Source organism: Alternaria postmessia (genome assembly GCF_024291825.1).
Source record: "Alternaria postmessia strain BMP 2775 chromosome Unknown scaffold_113, whole genome shotgun sequence".
In the NCBI taxonomy this organism is placed as follows: Eukaryota; Fungi; Ascomycota; class Dothideomycetes; order Pleosporales; family Pleosporaceae; genus Alternaria; species Alternaria postmessia.
The window spans coordinates 62,261-75,683 of NW_026260186.1; the positions used below are offsets into that span (position 1 = coordinate 62,261).

The window sequence follows — 13,423 nt, forward strand, 5'->3', positions numbered from 1 at the left end:
ATAGGAAAGCGGAATGCAAGTTTATGAGCTTATACGAATATATTTCAAGCCCGCAAGACGACTACCCATCGTCCAAAAAACAAGGCACCTTTTTTATAATACAGTCGCGAAGATATATCCTGTCCTAACAATGCCCATCATTCTCATACGTTTCCCATTTGAACTTTCAAGGCGAACAAGAAGACGCCGATGCATGTCAATTAGTTTTATCAGACTCGAAATGACTCAGAAACTTCGCACTCGCATTCGCACCGATTTCGCTCAAGACCTCTGCAGAGCACACGTTAACAACATGCTCTTTACGGGTGATAAAGTTAGTTGTCACCGAGCAAAGGCTGTGATTCGCTGCTGTCTCCAGCACCGCCCTTCTTCTTCTTGCCTCGCTTCTTCCTCTTCTTTTTGCTCGAACCTTTGCCTCCTGCATGCGAGGACTCGGCCTCCGAATGCTTTTGGTCATCGTTACCATCGGCTTGGCTACCATTGGCCTTGTCCTCAGAGTCACTAGAACTTGTGGTCTCCAAGACAACCTTCTTGATACCGTTGAAGTCTACGACGTTCTCAGAGATGCTACCGCTTCGAGCGGTATGTCGCTTCTTCAGCGGACTGTTCGAACGCGAGCGGATAGAGCGTAGAGAGGCAATGGTACTAACGGAGTGTGACCGTCCTCTTGAACTGCCGTTTTCGTTTTTGCGATTATCGACAAGTAGATGAGTATTCTCGTCGTCTTCGTTAGCACCACCCTTGGGAGACGTAGGCTCTTCTTCATGTTCCCGTGTACCAGAGCGGCCTGATCTCCAGGACATGCGATCGCCACTTGGAGCCATGGTACCATATCCCACTGCTACACTGTGAACGCCGTCACTGGCCTCGCGACCCGCTGAGGCTAACAAGCCTTCGCCAATGCCACCTTCGGGCGCATGAGAATCTTGGGTTATCACACCCTCGGTTTGTGTTGTTTCGGTTGGGGCTTGAGCATCTTCTGGTATGGTCTTGGGAATATCAGGTGTCAGGGTTGTCTGGCCAGGCTTGATCTTGACCGTGTTGATGCGAGTCTGTTTGGGCCTGGTGGCAACGTTCGAAGGACCGAGATGTTTGAGGTGTTGCATGACGCTTGGATCATCACTGCGAAGCGGGGAAGCGCCTCCCTTGCTGCCGCTGCTGCGGCGACGGAGCAGGAAGGAGGGCTTGGGGTGACCTTCAGGCATCTCGGGCAAAGACGTCTTGCGTAGAGACGGTTTGCCGTTCTGTTCTGAATCTGTTTCGGTGTCTACAGCTTGCGCTTCTGACGGCTTGCGAGAGATATCGGTGATGACCTTGCCTCGGGGAACGCGGGCACGAGGAGCGGGAGCCATGCGGCGAATTGCCTTGTGAACATCGATGAAGACGTCGGATTCGTCAATGATTTCCCTAGTTTTGTTAGTAGCGATTTGGGGTTTGAGAGGTTGCACTACTTACTCTCCAATCAATTCTTCGATAACGTCTTCGAGCGTGACGACACCCACGGCGCCGCGGGCCTCAGCTGGGAATTCGGAGACTAGCACCATGTGGGACTTGCCCTCTTGGAAGAAGTTAAGAATGTCCAAGCAGCTCGTCTCGGGACGCGTTTCAGGAAGAGTAGCCAAAGCGAAATCGCGCACACGTAGAGCATCCTCTGGGTCGTAGGTGATGAGCATCTTGACCAGGAGCATACCGACGAAATTGTTCTCGTTCTCGGGTGTGTGGATGGGAATACGGGAGTAACCAGCAGACAGGATGTTGTCCATCATCTTCTCGTCCAGAATGGTGTCAGACGACATGGTGAAGACGTCCTTCATTGGCGTCATGATGTTGCCGACAGCCTTGGCTTTGAGATCCAGCACAGCGGTGATGATGGTGACTTCATCCTCGTTCAGACGTTCATGCTCAAGTCCGAGCGACTGATGCAAGCTGACGAGCGTCTTCAATCCGCCCTTCTTGTAAACGGTACCGTGGTCTTCGCCGAGGAGGTAGTCGAGGAGTTTGGCAGTCGGCCAGGCAATTATGCCCATGACGTACATTAGAGCGAGAACGATGGGTGCCATGGCAGCGCCAATTGGCAGACCGTAGCGCACACATATGGACTGGGGGACGACTTCGCCGAAGATGACTGAGACTGGTTAGACGTGACCAAAGTAGCTGGGAGCGAATGCGCGTACCAATGAGAACTGTAGAGCTGACGACGGCAGGCCATCCTCCACCGAGCGACCTGTCCAGCACAATGGGAAGCGTCTCGTTTGTGATGACATTGCTCAGGAGTAGCGTCACCAGGACCCAATGCTTGCCTCGCTCAAGCAGCTTCAGGACCTTCTTCGCGTTCTTGCGTTCGTGCTTCTCGCCGGAGGAAGCAAGGACCTGGAGATAGATCTCGTCTTGGCCCATTAAGCTGGAAGGTAGCTGTTAGCGCGTTGTGGCACAATGGCGGAACCGTGATGTACTCACGCAATGGTCAGACCCGCAAACACACCACCGGCCAAAACAAGTGCGATAGCAATACCCAGATAGAGCCAGAGCTGCGGGTCGCTGGAGTCCTTGGGGAGATCCTCATCGGCGTCCTTGAATGCCTTCACCACATCACCAAAAGGCATGGGCAACGCGCTCACGACGGGCGCGAAGGCGTGGAAGAGGCCGAGGAAGGCGAGTCGAGCAATGCGCAGCGAAGAGCCATTGGCGGCAGCGCGAGAAGGAGAGGCGCTCATGGCCAGGGCAGGCACCCGAGTGCGGAAAGATGAAGAAAGTCTCCGTATAGAGGAGATGGATTAGGCGAAGGAGGTGGAATCCAAGGTCTGTGGTGGGCGCGCAAATAATGATGCGGAAGCAGCGGTTTGGTGGGTCTGCGCACGGTCAGTGCATCTAGACGTAAGATGCAGCCTCAAAGTGGACAAAGGCGCGCGTATTATGGATGCGCCAGTCCTCTACTCTTTCGTCACAGGCCGTGTACCCGGGTGAATCAGCACTCTGCCATCGCATCACTCAACGACATCTGCCTCGACACAGAATGCGTGCGCGTCCTCGGTGTGCTCGAAGGGGCCGGCATCAATAAACCCCGGTTCGAGCTTCATCGTACTAGTCTCTAATTGCTTTCCCCAGTCTCACAACAAGCCGCCAAGCACAAACACTGTGCCGTGCTTCCCACAGTCATGTACCTGGCCCTGTTGGGTAACGCTGCTCATATAAACTGCATGCATGATATCCTGCGCCTCAAACGCCAGCAATGATGAAAGGGGTCAGCCACAAAATATCGAAAGATGCGTACGCTAGTCTCCACCTGCCGTGGGAACCATCATGGCGCCCATCGTCATTGTGCAGCAGCTCTGGACTTGGCAGGACCTCAATCACGTGCTGGCTGGCACCTTCTTCTCCGGGCGCATGCGCGCTTAACTCCGCAACGTTGAAACCTGGAGAGCCGTAGGTAGCCGCGACATACAACCGCACAACCGTCGGCTCACATGTTTGTGCCCAGCATGTCCTTATTGCATGTATCTTTTCGCGAGTTCTGGACGAACTTGTTGCTTTCATTTCTGTAGACATGGCCGCTAGAACCCCTTCAATCCGCGCATTGTCGCGCTATTTACTACGCCCACAAGCACCACTTCGACCCCGCTGTCAACACCATCTCCAACGCAAACAATACTCGGCTGCAGCACCTGGTGCACGCCTCAATGGTACAGTAGAGTACGATACAACGCCTATCCTCCACCACACCGCCAAATCGTCCCTCTCCAACCCCGAGTTTCCTGCAGAGATACAAAAGGGCCAAACAAAGCGTATAAACCTCTACACCGCCATCAATGAAGCCCTACGATATGCCTTGCAAACCGACGAACGCGTCATGGTGTTTGGAGAAGACGTGCAGTTTGGAGGTGTTTTCCGGTGTACCATGAATCTGGCCGGAGACTTTGGCACAGAACGCGTCTTCAACACTCCCTTGAGCGAGCAGGGGCTTGTGGGATTTGCTATTGGAGCAGCTGCAGAGGGCATGAAGCCTGTAGCGGAAGTTCAATTCGCAGACTATGTCTTCCCGGCGTTTGACCAAATACACAATGAGGCGGCCAAGTACAGATACCGGTCGGGGAGCACTGGCGTGAACTGTGGAGGGCTAGTCATCCGCATGCCATCAGGCAGTGTCGGACATGGCGCTCTGTAAGACACCAAAACCTCCATGTGGAGATCTACTGACACTTCATTAGCTACCACACGCAATCTCCAGAGGCCCTCTTCACCCACACGCCCGGTCTACGCGTCATAATACCCCGCTCGCCCGTTCAAGCCAAAGGACTCCTCCTTTCTGCGATACGTTGCCAGGACCCTGTCGTGTTCATGGAACCCAAGATATTATATCGTGCTGCCGTTGAGCACGTCCCTGTCGACGCATTCTACCTTCCACTAGACAAGGCTGAAGTCCTCAAGACGGGCAAGGATGTGACAATAGTCTCATACGGCACACCCCTATACACATGCTCAGCGGCGATAGCAGCTGCAGAGAAGGATTTCGGGTGCAGTGTTGAGCTGATAGATCTCCGGACGATATACCCCTGGGACCGAGAGACGGTCCTAGAAAGCGTGAAGAAGACTGGAAGAGCAATTGTAGTGCACGAGAGCATGATGAACGCGGGTGTAGGTGCCGAGGTTGCTGCTACAATCCAGGAGAAAGCTTTTCTCAGACTAGAAGCGCCTGTGAAGAGGGTGACAGGGTGGGCAACACATACCGGGCTCATGTTTGAGCAGTTTGTCATTCCGGATGTTACCAGTAAGTCTCAACGTATTGACGTTTGCGTGCTCTCTTTTGCTGACGTTCACAGGGGTTTACGATGCGATCAAAAAGACTATAGACTATTGAATGACATTGATTCTAACTCATTGCTATGCGAAACTGACACCATTGACGGTCGAGCGCACATATCATTCGCTCGTGCCTAGGGCGACGGTGAATTCTCAATCACAAGCGTGATACCTTTCTTTCCTTTCCAGTCTTTGCGCAGGTGCCTTCTCCCGCAGGGGTGGCTCTCTTATTATCAAGATATATCGGTTCACTCAGTTTTTCCCAACGATGCCCTCCGCCAACTGCCATACCTGGGCGAGAACATCCTCCGCCAATTCATTCTCAAGCCAGGCGCGCGCTTTCTCAACAACCAACTCCCAAGTTTCTTCTTCATCCTGCATCTTTTTCTCTAAGAACATGACTACGGTCGCAGTAGCCAAGACCTTGTCAGCATTCGTCTCAGTGAGCTTGGCGATCGCTTTGCTAGCAGCATCGCGATCAAGCTTCATCTCATCGCAGGGAAGCTTGTCGATAGCTGCCCACGAGCCTTCGAAAGACTGACGCGCGATGAGGCGTTGAAGAAGGGTGCCTGTGACAATGTTAGTATGTGAGAAAAGCGAATGTGAGTAGCCGTTCACTTACCAGTTTCTTCTTCAGTTTTTTGCCTTTTGCTGTTGGGTGAGGACGGCGACGTTGGCGAGTACGCTGATCTGTTAGCACGATTTTGCCTACCGTTACGTGGTTTCTTACCTGGACTTTGGGGGGACACAGGACTGTCCATAAGGGCAAAACCCATGTCTTCATCTGACTCTTCCTTCTCTTCCATATCCAGACTCAAATCATGACAGCCGTTAGTAGCTTGAGGTGCAACTTTTCGGTGACGCATTGCACCGCCTCGACCCAAACCTCTTCCACCACGAGAGGCTACGCCAAAAAACCCAGTGCTGCTTTGGCTTGCAGAAGAGCATGCACTAAACTCTTCTGGGGCACCAAAAGGAGACCCGCCGTATGCCGTGAAACCACCCGACGAAGCTGTAGGCTTGTTAGTACGCTTACGCTTCTTTGTGGTCCATGGGTCTCTCGTAGAAGTCGAGCGCCTCTTCCGTGGAGGCTTTTTGACCCCACCGACCGAAGATGGAGCAGACTTACGGGCTGCCTTACTGGCGAGCTGCCGACGAACCCCACCGGTTCGTGCGCTTGCACTCGCAGAGACGGGCATGGAGTATGCTTGGATAGAGGCTAACTGCTTCGCGCCTCCCTGTACTGGCTCACCGTCTGAGGAGTCTGATGCTTCGTCGATGTCAGCGATATCAAGCTCGGTGATAAGGCGTACTTACCGTCTTCTAATACCTCCCAGTCGTTGTCATTATTCTTGTCATCACGATTCAGCGTCGCTTCTAGTACTCTCTTCCGCTTCTCTGCAATCTCCGCCTCGTTGGCTTCTACGGCTACGAAGGAGCAGTGTTTGCCGCCAACCTGATACTCAACTCCGAGACGGACAGCCTCACGTCTCTGGAGCAGAGGGAACTGGGTGCGATGTTTGTCTTTGACCAGTACGCCTGCATCGTCAACAGTAGCCTCGGACAGCCAACCGTGGCCTTCTTCAAGTTCTTGTGTTGCTTTGCGAGCTGCCAGCTGATGAATCATCTGGTCGGCGTCCTTCCGCACTTCGACTGGGATCTCGAGCTCTAGCGGGCCTTGAGGTGAGGTACCTCTGAGTACCACGCTCTTCGGTTGCAGGTGCGATGACTCTGGAGACATGATGAGGTAGACACAAGTACGGTTAAACGGGAATAATGATGGTATCTCATGAGGTGTTTGCAAAAGGGTCGGGCGCTTGAGTTCCGGTAGACCTGCGAAGATGTTCTTTGGCTCACCATCCTTAGGATGCTCTTCTTGGACGTCAGGGTCGTAAAGCGAGATAGGCTTCGCCTCGGAGACAGTAGCTTTGCTTTCTGGTTCCTCTGCAATACTGAGTTTCACACGGAGGCTGTCAGCGACGGATTCAACGCTGCCGTCTTCGTATTTGACTTCGAGACGGTAGTCTTTGATATGAGGCGTGAGTGCACCCTTGAGCATCCGGACGATCTTGCTGTCGAGCTTTTCACTGTCGGCAACCATCTGAGCGAAACCTCTCCCTGCCCTCGCAACGCCTTCGATCAGCGCACTAGAGACGCCACTACCGATTCCAATAGGGAATACACGGACGTCGCCACTTTTCGTGTTCTTGGACACGTAGTTGAACAACTGTTCTTGGGACCATATATCGCCGTCGGTGAGCAGCATGAGCTCGGTTTGAAGTCCAGTATTGCGAGCTTCAAAACAGGCCTTGACCGCAGCCAGAGTCTCTGTACCGCCAAAATCTGCCCTAAACGTTTCGACATGTCGGATAGCCTCGGTAAGTGTATCCTGGTCATACATCCGGCTCTCTGGCCAAAGAAACGAATGACTGCTTCCAAATGAGCAGATGTTGAATGAACAGCCGATGGGAATTGACTTCAAGAACACTTTGAGCGCCGACTTCAAAGTGGGAATATGGCCTCCCATGCTACCGGAACGATCTGCAATGAACACAACTTCGGGCTTTTGCGACTTGATGTTAAATTTGGGTACTAATGTCGTCATCAATGCGCGCTGATTAGGGAGAGTCGGGTGTGTTTCGAGGATCGCCTGAGGTATACCGACGTCTTTCGCAACCACCTGCAAGACAAAGTCCTTTTCTAGTTCGGTGGTGCCCAAGGCGAGTGTGGCAGAGCCCCTCGAAATTGAAGCATCTTCGTCGCTAGCACTGGTTGATAACGATCCGAGGGTGACTTCAATGGGATATGATGGGGAAATGACTTTCTTGATAGGAATCCCTTGCGCCATGTTCACATCCACTGTTATAGAGATTCCTTTGGAATCAATCTCTGCTGAGGTTTCTTGAAGCTTTCCTGGGTAGTATCCGTAACGGGGCGAGATTGACGAGGGGATGGTGAGACGAATACCATCGACTTCAGCATCGTGCTTCAATTCCTGCACGTACTTGACGGATACTTGTACGGATGCACCGTTTGGAATATTGCTGATAGCAGTTGTGAAAACATCCGCCGCGTCAGGCAGTTGCTCAAGTAGCGCTGCGCTTTCGCCACGCTCCTTGGCCTCCTCGTAGGTCTTCCTGGCTTCGTTCTTCTCTTTCACCAGACCGTAGATGGTGCGCTCGCCGATCTGGCAGAAGAACTCAACAACACTCACACCATCGAATAGCGGGAACGCATATCTGTATAATGTTAATGGATGGCCTTGTCAAAGTGGCGTGCATCTCAGCTGTGGGTAGACACGAACCGGATCTCATTCAATGCCTCTCTCGAACGGTTGACGAATGTCTGCGTCAGCACGGTGCGGGCGGCCGTTGAAAGTATCGTTGTATGAGCATCAAGTTTTACCTGAGGAAGGTAAGTCCGCTCAGATATCTCGGAATGGTATACATAACAGCCACAGACATGACGGGAAGAGTGGTAGCGAGGGGGCATGGTTGTGGCTGTGTCTTTACTCTAGTCTGATCTGGCAGAGACTAGGTGCGGATAGGTTAACACGAAAAAGTGTGAAGATGTGATTCAGCTAGAAAACGGACGACAAGCCCCTGATATACCTCGTCTTGTCGGTGGTTGCCTGATATATCTTGGCAGAAACTGTGGATATAATTCCCGCTGCATCTTCCCAAGTAAGTACCTGCATAGTAACCTAGACCTCCTATTGGAAGAGCACGTGATGTCACTGGTACTCCCACAGCAGTTGCGCATGAGTCACAAACTGCGGGGTTGGCACCACTATGGATACTGCTGGATGCCTGGACCCGAGTTATGGTGTTGAGCATCGATGACTCCAGCCGTAGCATGTACCAAGACCTTCCTGTTGACGAGCCCGTGGTTCTGTAGCATACTTACGAATCATGTTATTCGCTTCACCAAGGCGTCGAGTCATCAATCTTTGCATCCAAAATTGCAACCCCTACAGATTCATTCGCGCTACGAGAACTGTCGGAGTTCTCTTCTCAAGAGATATAGTGGGTGGTGATGCAATGCGCACATAAGCAATTTCTCGACGCGTTGTCAAAACAGTTCTGATGCCAAAACTATCGCACCGCAATCATGATAGTTCTTGGGTAGCAAATCCATATAGACAGTGGTTGTATAGCACGTAGAATAGTGTAGCTGGTGTTGTGCGCTGCGTCGTGACGCAAGAAGTCGATCTAACGAGGCTGGGAACTCTGGAGTCTGGAAGGTGACACGAATGTGAGCAGTGCGACGAACGGCTTCAACGATGATTCTTAAAGCTTGTACGTAGGCGATTAAGCAGTCCTCGATGGTTTTACGTTGGTTGATCGAGGAGGAGAGTCGCAGAAACGTCTGCGTCGCCGAATTTCTGTTGCCTGTAAAACAGTTTCTCAGACAGCCAGTGTGTCATGACGTCAGGCATCATCGCACACTTCTGAAACCTCTCTGGCTAGACAATATATACAGCCCGCATATCGCACATGTTCCTTGCTAATGTTCAAAATCTTATAATTGATCTCGACGCCCGAAATGGATATCCCCGGTTATGATGCAGTGGCATACTATGCCACACCACCCAACAGCTACATTGGTACCACCATCTTCCTCTCCTACATTGTCGCAGCACTTTACGCGACCATTACGATTACCTACTCGCTATACTCCCAATATACATTTACATTTCGCACGTCCAGCACGGCAGACAATGAAAAACTCGATGCAGCGAAGGCGGCGCGAGCGCGTCACATTAAGATCTACGCGTTTGTCGCTTCCATAAGTTTCGCAACGTTATCCTACCACATGCTCATGTTCCTGGTTACCCATTACTTGGAATGGAATGGGGACAAGAGCCGCAGCCTCAGTAATCTCAGCGTGGAAAGATTAAAGAGGTGGATGTTGGAGTCCACCCTATTCCAAGATTTTGCGCAGGATCTGGTCAAAGACGCGCCGAACGCGGTATGGACTCAGGCCGCGATCTTAGCGACATGGTTCTGGAACATATACATGGGGCAGAAGGGTATGCTATTCACAAGTCACATAGATTGGGGTATACTAACTTATATATAGCAAGAGCGCGCCGATACGATACTGCAAGGATGCGCACGTACATCTTACTCGGGCAGATCCTACCCATCTCCTTCGCGGTCTCACTTTTCCTCATCCAGCTGCATCTCTCATCTCCGGATATAGCTCCCACATCAGCTGCAAGCGACGCGACTAAAACCGATCCAGCGCCTAAGCGTCGCAAACCGATAGCAACACTGCAAATTCCGAACATTCTCCTCAATGCGGCTCTACTCGCTCTTCCGGCTCTGCGATCCAACTCCATATTCAGCTTACTAATCCTTGTAACACGCGCTGTTTTGTTACTTCCGTACTCCTCAACCATGAGCCTGAGGGACGCAGATGTAGTCAAGTGCATTACCGTATCCGGGGGCTTCGCGGTAGCAAATGCCGCAATGATGAGGAAGGATCTCACATTTGGTGGTGTTTTTGGATCCTTAAGAAATGGCGGGTATGCAGTCAAAGCGTTAGGATGGGATGCAGTACTGGGACTAGTAGTGTACCTGATATTGGGTTGGGGCGGAGGAGTCTGAACGACGTCGACATCAAATGATGCGAATTGATTACACTGTTCATATAGAACGCAAGACCTGCAGTTCAGAGATGCATAATAAAAAGTGTGCCTAAAGGTCCTCGCAGTATTCTGTGGTCTCCTGATCAAGTGCGAGAATGTGTGAAGTGCTCCAGGGTCCACTGAGACATATGAAAACAGCGCGCTTACCTCTCATGTACGCTGCAAGCAAACGACTTGTAATGGAGTTTTACTAATAGTGTTGACAGTAAGACGGAAGGATGGTCGTGGCTGATGATGGACGGGAGTGCCGACAAAGCCACTCCACGCTTGAATAAGCTTGTCGACTGGCTTGATGGTCTCAATACCGAAGAATTGCGACCTCGTCGCTGGTGTCCTGCCAATCAATCCCTCGGTTGCCCTCGCTGTGGATACACTCTCCACCCGATAGACGTCGGCGAGAAGTGGCGAGAACTCACCAATGACTCCACATGAGAAACACTTTCGAGGAGTTTTGCTGACATGTGTAGGACATTGGTTATCCTAGTAAAAAGTACGGAAACCACCCCAGGTTTCATCCCAAACGTGCTCGGATCTAAGGCTCAGTAATCAGTGCTATCGAAACCTCGAAAGAGGTATTGAGGTACTGACTGCTGCTGGTTCGGGATTAGGAGAAATTTAAATCTTGTGCTAGCCCGTTGATCATTGCAGCGTTTCGTACAAGAAACATGCTTTGTGAGGCTGGAAACTTTTTCATTGATTGCTTTCCTCTATGGATGCTTTTTATGAAGAAGGAGCAGGTGAATTTGCGGAGCTTGCACGTCTTACAAGTGGTACCTACAGACTAGGTTAGCGAAGACACAACGGCAAAATTACGAAACCAGAACTCACCCCTGCCGTGCTTGCACGCGGGAATCTTGCCATGAGTGCGGCATTGGGTAATGTACAGAAGGGAAGGGCCCTGGTCTTTGCTCTCGTACGGAACAGGTTTGTTCTTATTGTTGTCATCGACCACGATGTACTTACCAATTAACATTGGAATCGGTTCGATATACCCCAGATTTTGCTTCACTAGCGGTAGGAATTCCTTGCGCTAGAATCCACTGTGTCAAGAAGAGCAAGATTAGGTGACCTACTGATTACATAGGAGCTACAACATCAGGCCTAACGTGCTACCGGGATACCCATGATACAAGTCTCTCGACAGATCCGATCTGAGTACCGGCCCATGTGGCTCAAACACGCAACGTTCGTCATCGACTGGCACTCTATTCATGCATTCTTACAACTCAATCATCTTCGCCTTGGATCCGAGAGCGGCGAACTCGCTCATCTTTGCTTCGATATCGAACTTAGCTATGGTGATAGTGAGGGGGTTGAGATGTCTAAGTTGTGAAGATACTCGGGTGAGTGATCATGTCAAGGCTGAAGAAGCTGACGAGAGTGACGGGATATGCGCGTGTGAGAATTTTCAGCGTCGAGAGTGAAGATTTCGTTTCGTATCTGCGCAGTGTTTGCAGGTGAACGGTCTTGGGATCGCACGCCCGTTTGCGCCCTCCACCCTTCACATTATATGCACTTTCCGCTTATCACCACACACAAGCATCCTTGAGTAAGGAAAGAAGCCACATCCAATATGGCGCCGAAGCCACCACCCGCGAAGGGCGCCAGCAAGCGCATGCAACAAACCATGGAGGTCCTGCGACAAGATACAGAGTTCAACGAGCGCGTGCAGAAGCCCTCAACCGAGTCAATGTTCTTCGATCACTGTGCTCCATCCACGGTAGACAAGCGGCAGCGAGATCGAGCAAACTTCAAACATTTCTGCGAAGTCTTCTACAAAGAAGAGAACGAGATCGATATGTACGCGGCCGAAACATTGACCGACAGAGTATGCCGTTTCCTCGAAGGAATGTCGAGAGCTTCAAAGGGAATGCTACACGATAAGGTGCAGATGGCTACTCTGACTCAAATCCGCCAGGCCTTGGAGTGGTGGATCACTGTCTTCACACCACTACATCAAAGAGAGAAACTCAACATCTTCTTAGAGCAGGGTACTTCTACCTACTACAATAAAGCATATTAAAATTAATGTAGATATTAATTAGGAATCTAGAAGTCTACAATACTATTAGTCTTTATACGCTCTTTTGTTAGGAGCTATTGTAAGCTGCAAGGTAAAGCTTGTTATCTCTATACATGTTCGGTTTTTCCCTTGTGTACGGTGACACCTACGTTCTCCACCTTTCGTACCGAATTCCACACCCGCGTGTCAAGACATATCCGCCTCATCGCGGTAGAGCAAGAACTGTCTATCGAACACAGACAAAAGAATAACTTGGGGACGCTCGAGCTTCAGATGTTCTACGATCAGATAAAGCTTGAGAATAGGGGATTAGACAACTTGAAGCAGCACTACGTTGCGTGGGTGTTGGCGTTTATAACGGGCGCGAGTACCTGTGCCTGCTACAAGGAAGAAATCAAACGCTTCTCAGCCAGCCCCCCTGCTGCGTTACAGTCTACAAAGGCAAGGGATAACAAGGGGTGTAGCTTTCAGTATCATTGTAGGCTCCTGTACAACCTATCGATGCATATGCCTCTGCTGTTACACTCATTGTAGCAGGCTGAACGGAGAGCTTCCCAAGAGGTGTTCCACATTTTCGGCGTCTGCGATGGTTGGCGGTACAGTCCGTGCGCACCCAACGAGCCAGTTCAGTCAACGAGCCACCCCACCAAGATCGGACAACAAAAAAGATGAGGTTATTAAGCCACCTACAAAAGCTATTATCGTGAGAATTATTAGTGTATTGATATATAGACGCTACTAAAGCGTTTACACTACTTGTATCTCGCTAGCGTCTTAATTTAGCGGGTGTGTAGGCTAAATTTAGGTGGGGAGGGCGCCCGAGTGTTACAAGCAACAAAAGGAACTCCACCCTTGATGAAGGAGTTGGCGCGGAACGCCAACCGACGACCACGTCAGAAGGTAACGATCAACGCGGGGCGCTGATCACGTGACTGACATCCCGCCAAGGC

At 51.1% G+C, this 13,423-nt stretch overlaps 5 protein-coding genes across 5 annotated transcripts; 3 read left to right on the plus strand and 2 right to left on the minus strand.

The window, feature by feature from the left end:
• Positions 1-314: 314 nt before the first annotated feature.
• On the minus strand, positions 315-2,714 carry J4E82_010162 (uncharacterized protein; the record flags this gene model as incomplete). Its single annotated transcript, XM_051736378.1, has 4 exons — positions 315-1,407; positions 1,456-2,125; positions 2,175-2,401; positions 2,458-2,714. The coding sequence occupies 4 exons, from the start codon at positions 2,712-2,714 to the stop codon at positions 315-317; spliced, it is 2,247 nt and encodes a 748-aa protein (XP_051583881.1).
• Positions 2,715-3,544: 830 nt separating this feature from the next.
• On the plus strand, positions 3,545-4,855 carry J4E82_010163 (uncharacterized protein; the record flags this gene model as incomplete). The annotated part of the gene is made up of 3 exons (XM_051736379.1): positions 3,545-4,158; positions 4,206-4,765; positions 4,818-4,855. The coding sequence occupies 3 exons, from the start codon at positions 3,545-3,547 to the stop codon at positions 4,853-4,855; spliced, it is 1,212 nt and encodes a 403-aa protein (XP_051583882.1).
• A 194-nt stretch (positions 4,856-5,049) lies between these two features.
• Positions 5,050-8,289, minus strand: J4E82_010164 (uncharacterized protein; the record flags this gene model as incomplete). The annotated part of the gene is made up of 6 exons (XM_051736380.1): positions 5,050-5,366; positions 5,420-5,482; positions 5,528-6,067; positions 6,115-8,036; positions 8,102-8,202; positions 8,260-8,289. 6 exons carry the CDS (start codon positions 8,287-8,289, stop codon positions 5,050-5,052), a joined length of 2,973 nt encoding a protein of 990 aa, XP_051583883.1.
• A 1,053-nt stretch (positions 8,290-9,342) lies between these two features.
• Positions 9,343-10,409, plus strand: J4E82_010165 (uncharacterized protein; the record flags this gene model as incomplete). Its single annotated transcript, XM_051736381.1, has 2 exons — positions 9,343-9,829; positions 9,880-10,409. 2 exons carry the CDS (start codon positions 9,343-9,345, stop codon positions 10,407-10,409), a joined length of 1,017 nt encoding a protein of 338 aa, XP_051583884.1.
• Positions 10,410-12,023: 1,614 nt separating this feature from the next.
• J4E82_010166 (uncharacterized protein) lies at positions 12,024-12,473 on the plus strand (the record flags this gene model as incomplete). The annotated part of the gene is made up of 1 exon (XM_051736382.1): positions 12,024-12,473. One exon carries the CDS (start codon positions 12,024-12,026, stop codon positions 12,471-12,473), a length of 450 nt encoding a protein of 149 aa, XP_051583885.1.
• Positions 12,474-13,423: the final 950 nt, after the last annotated feature.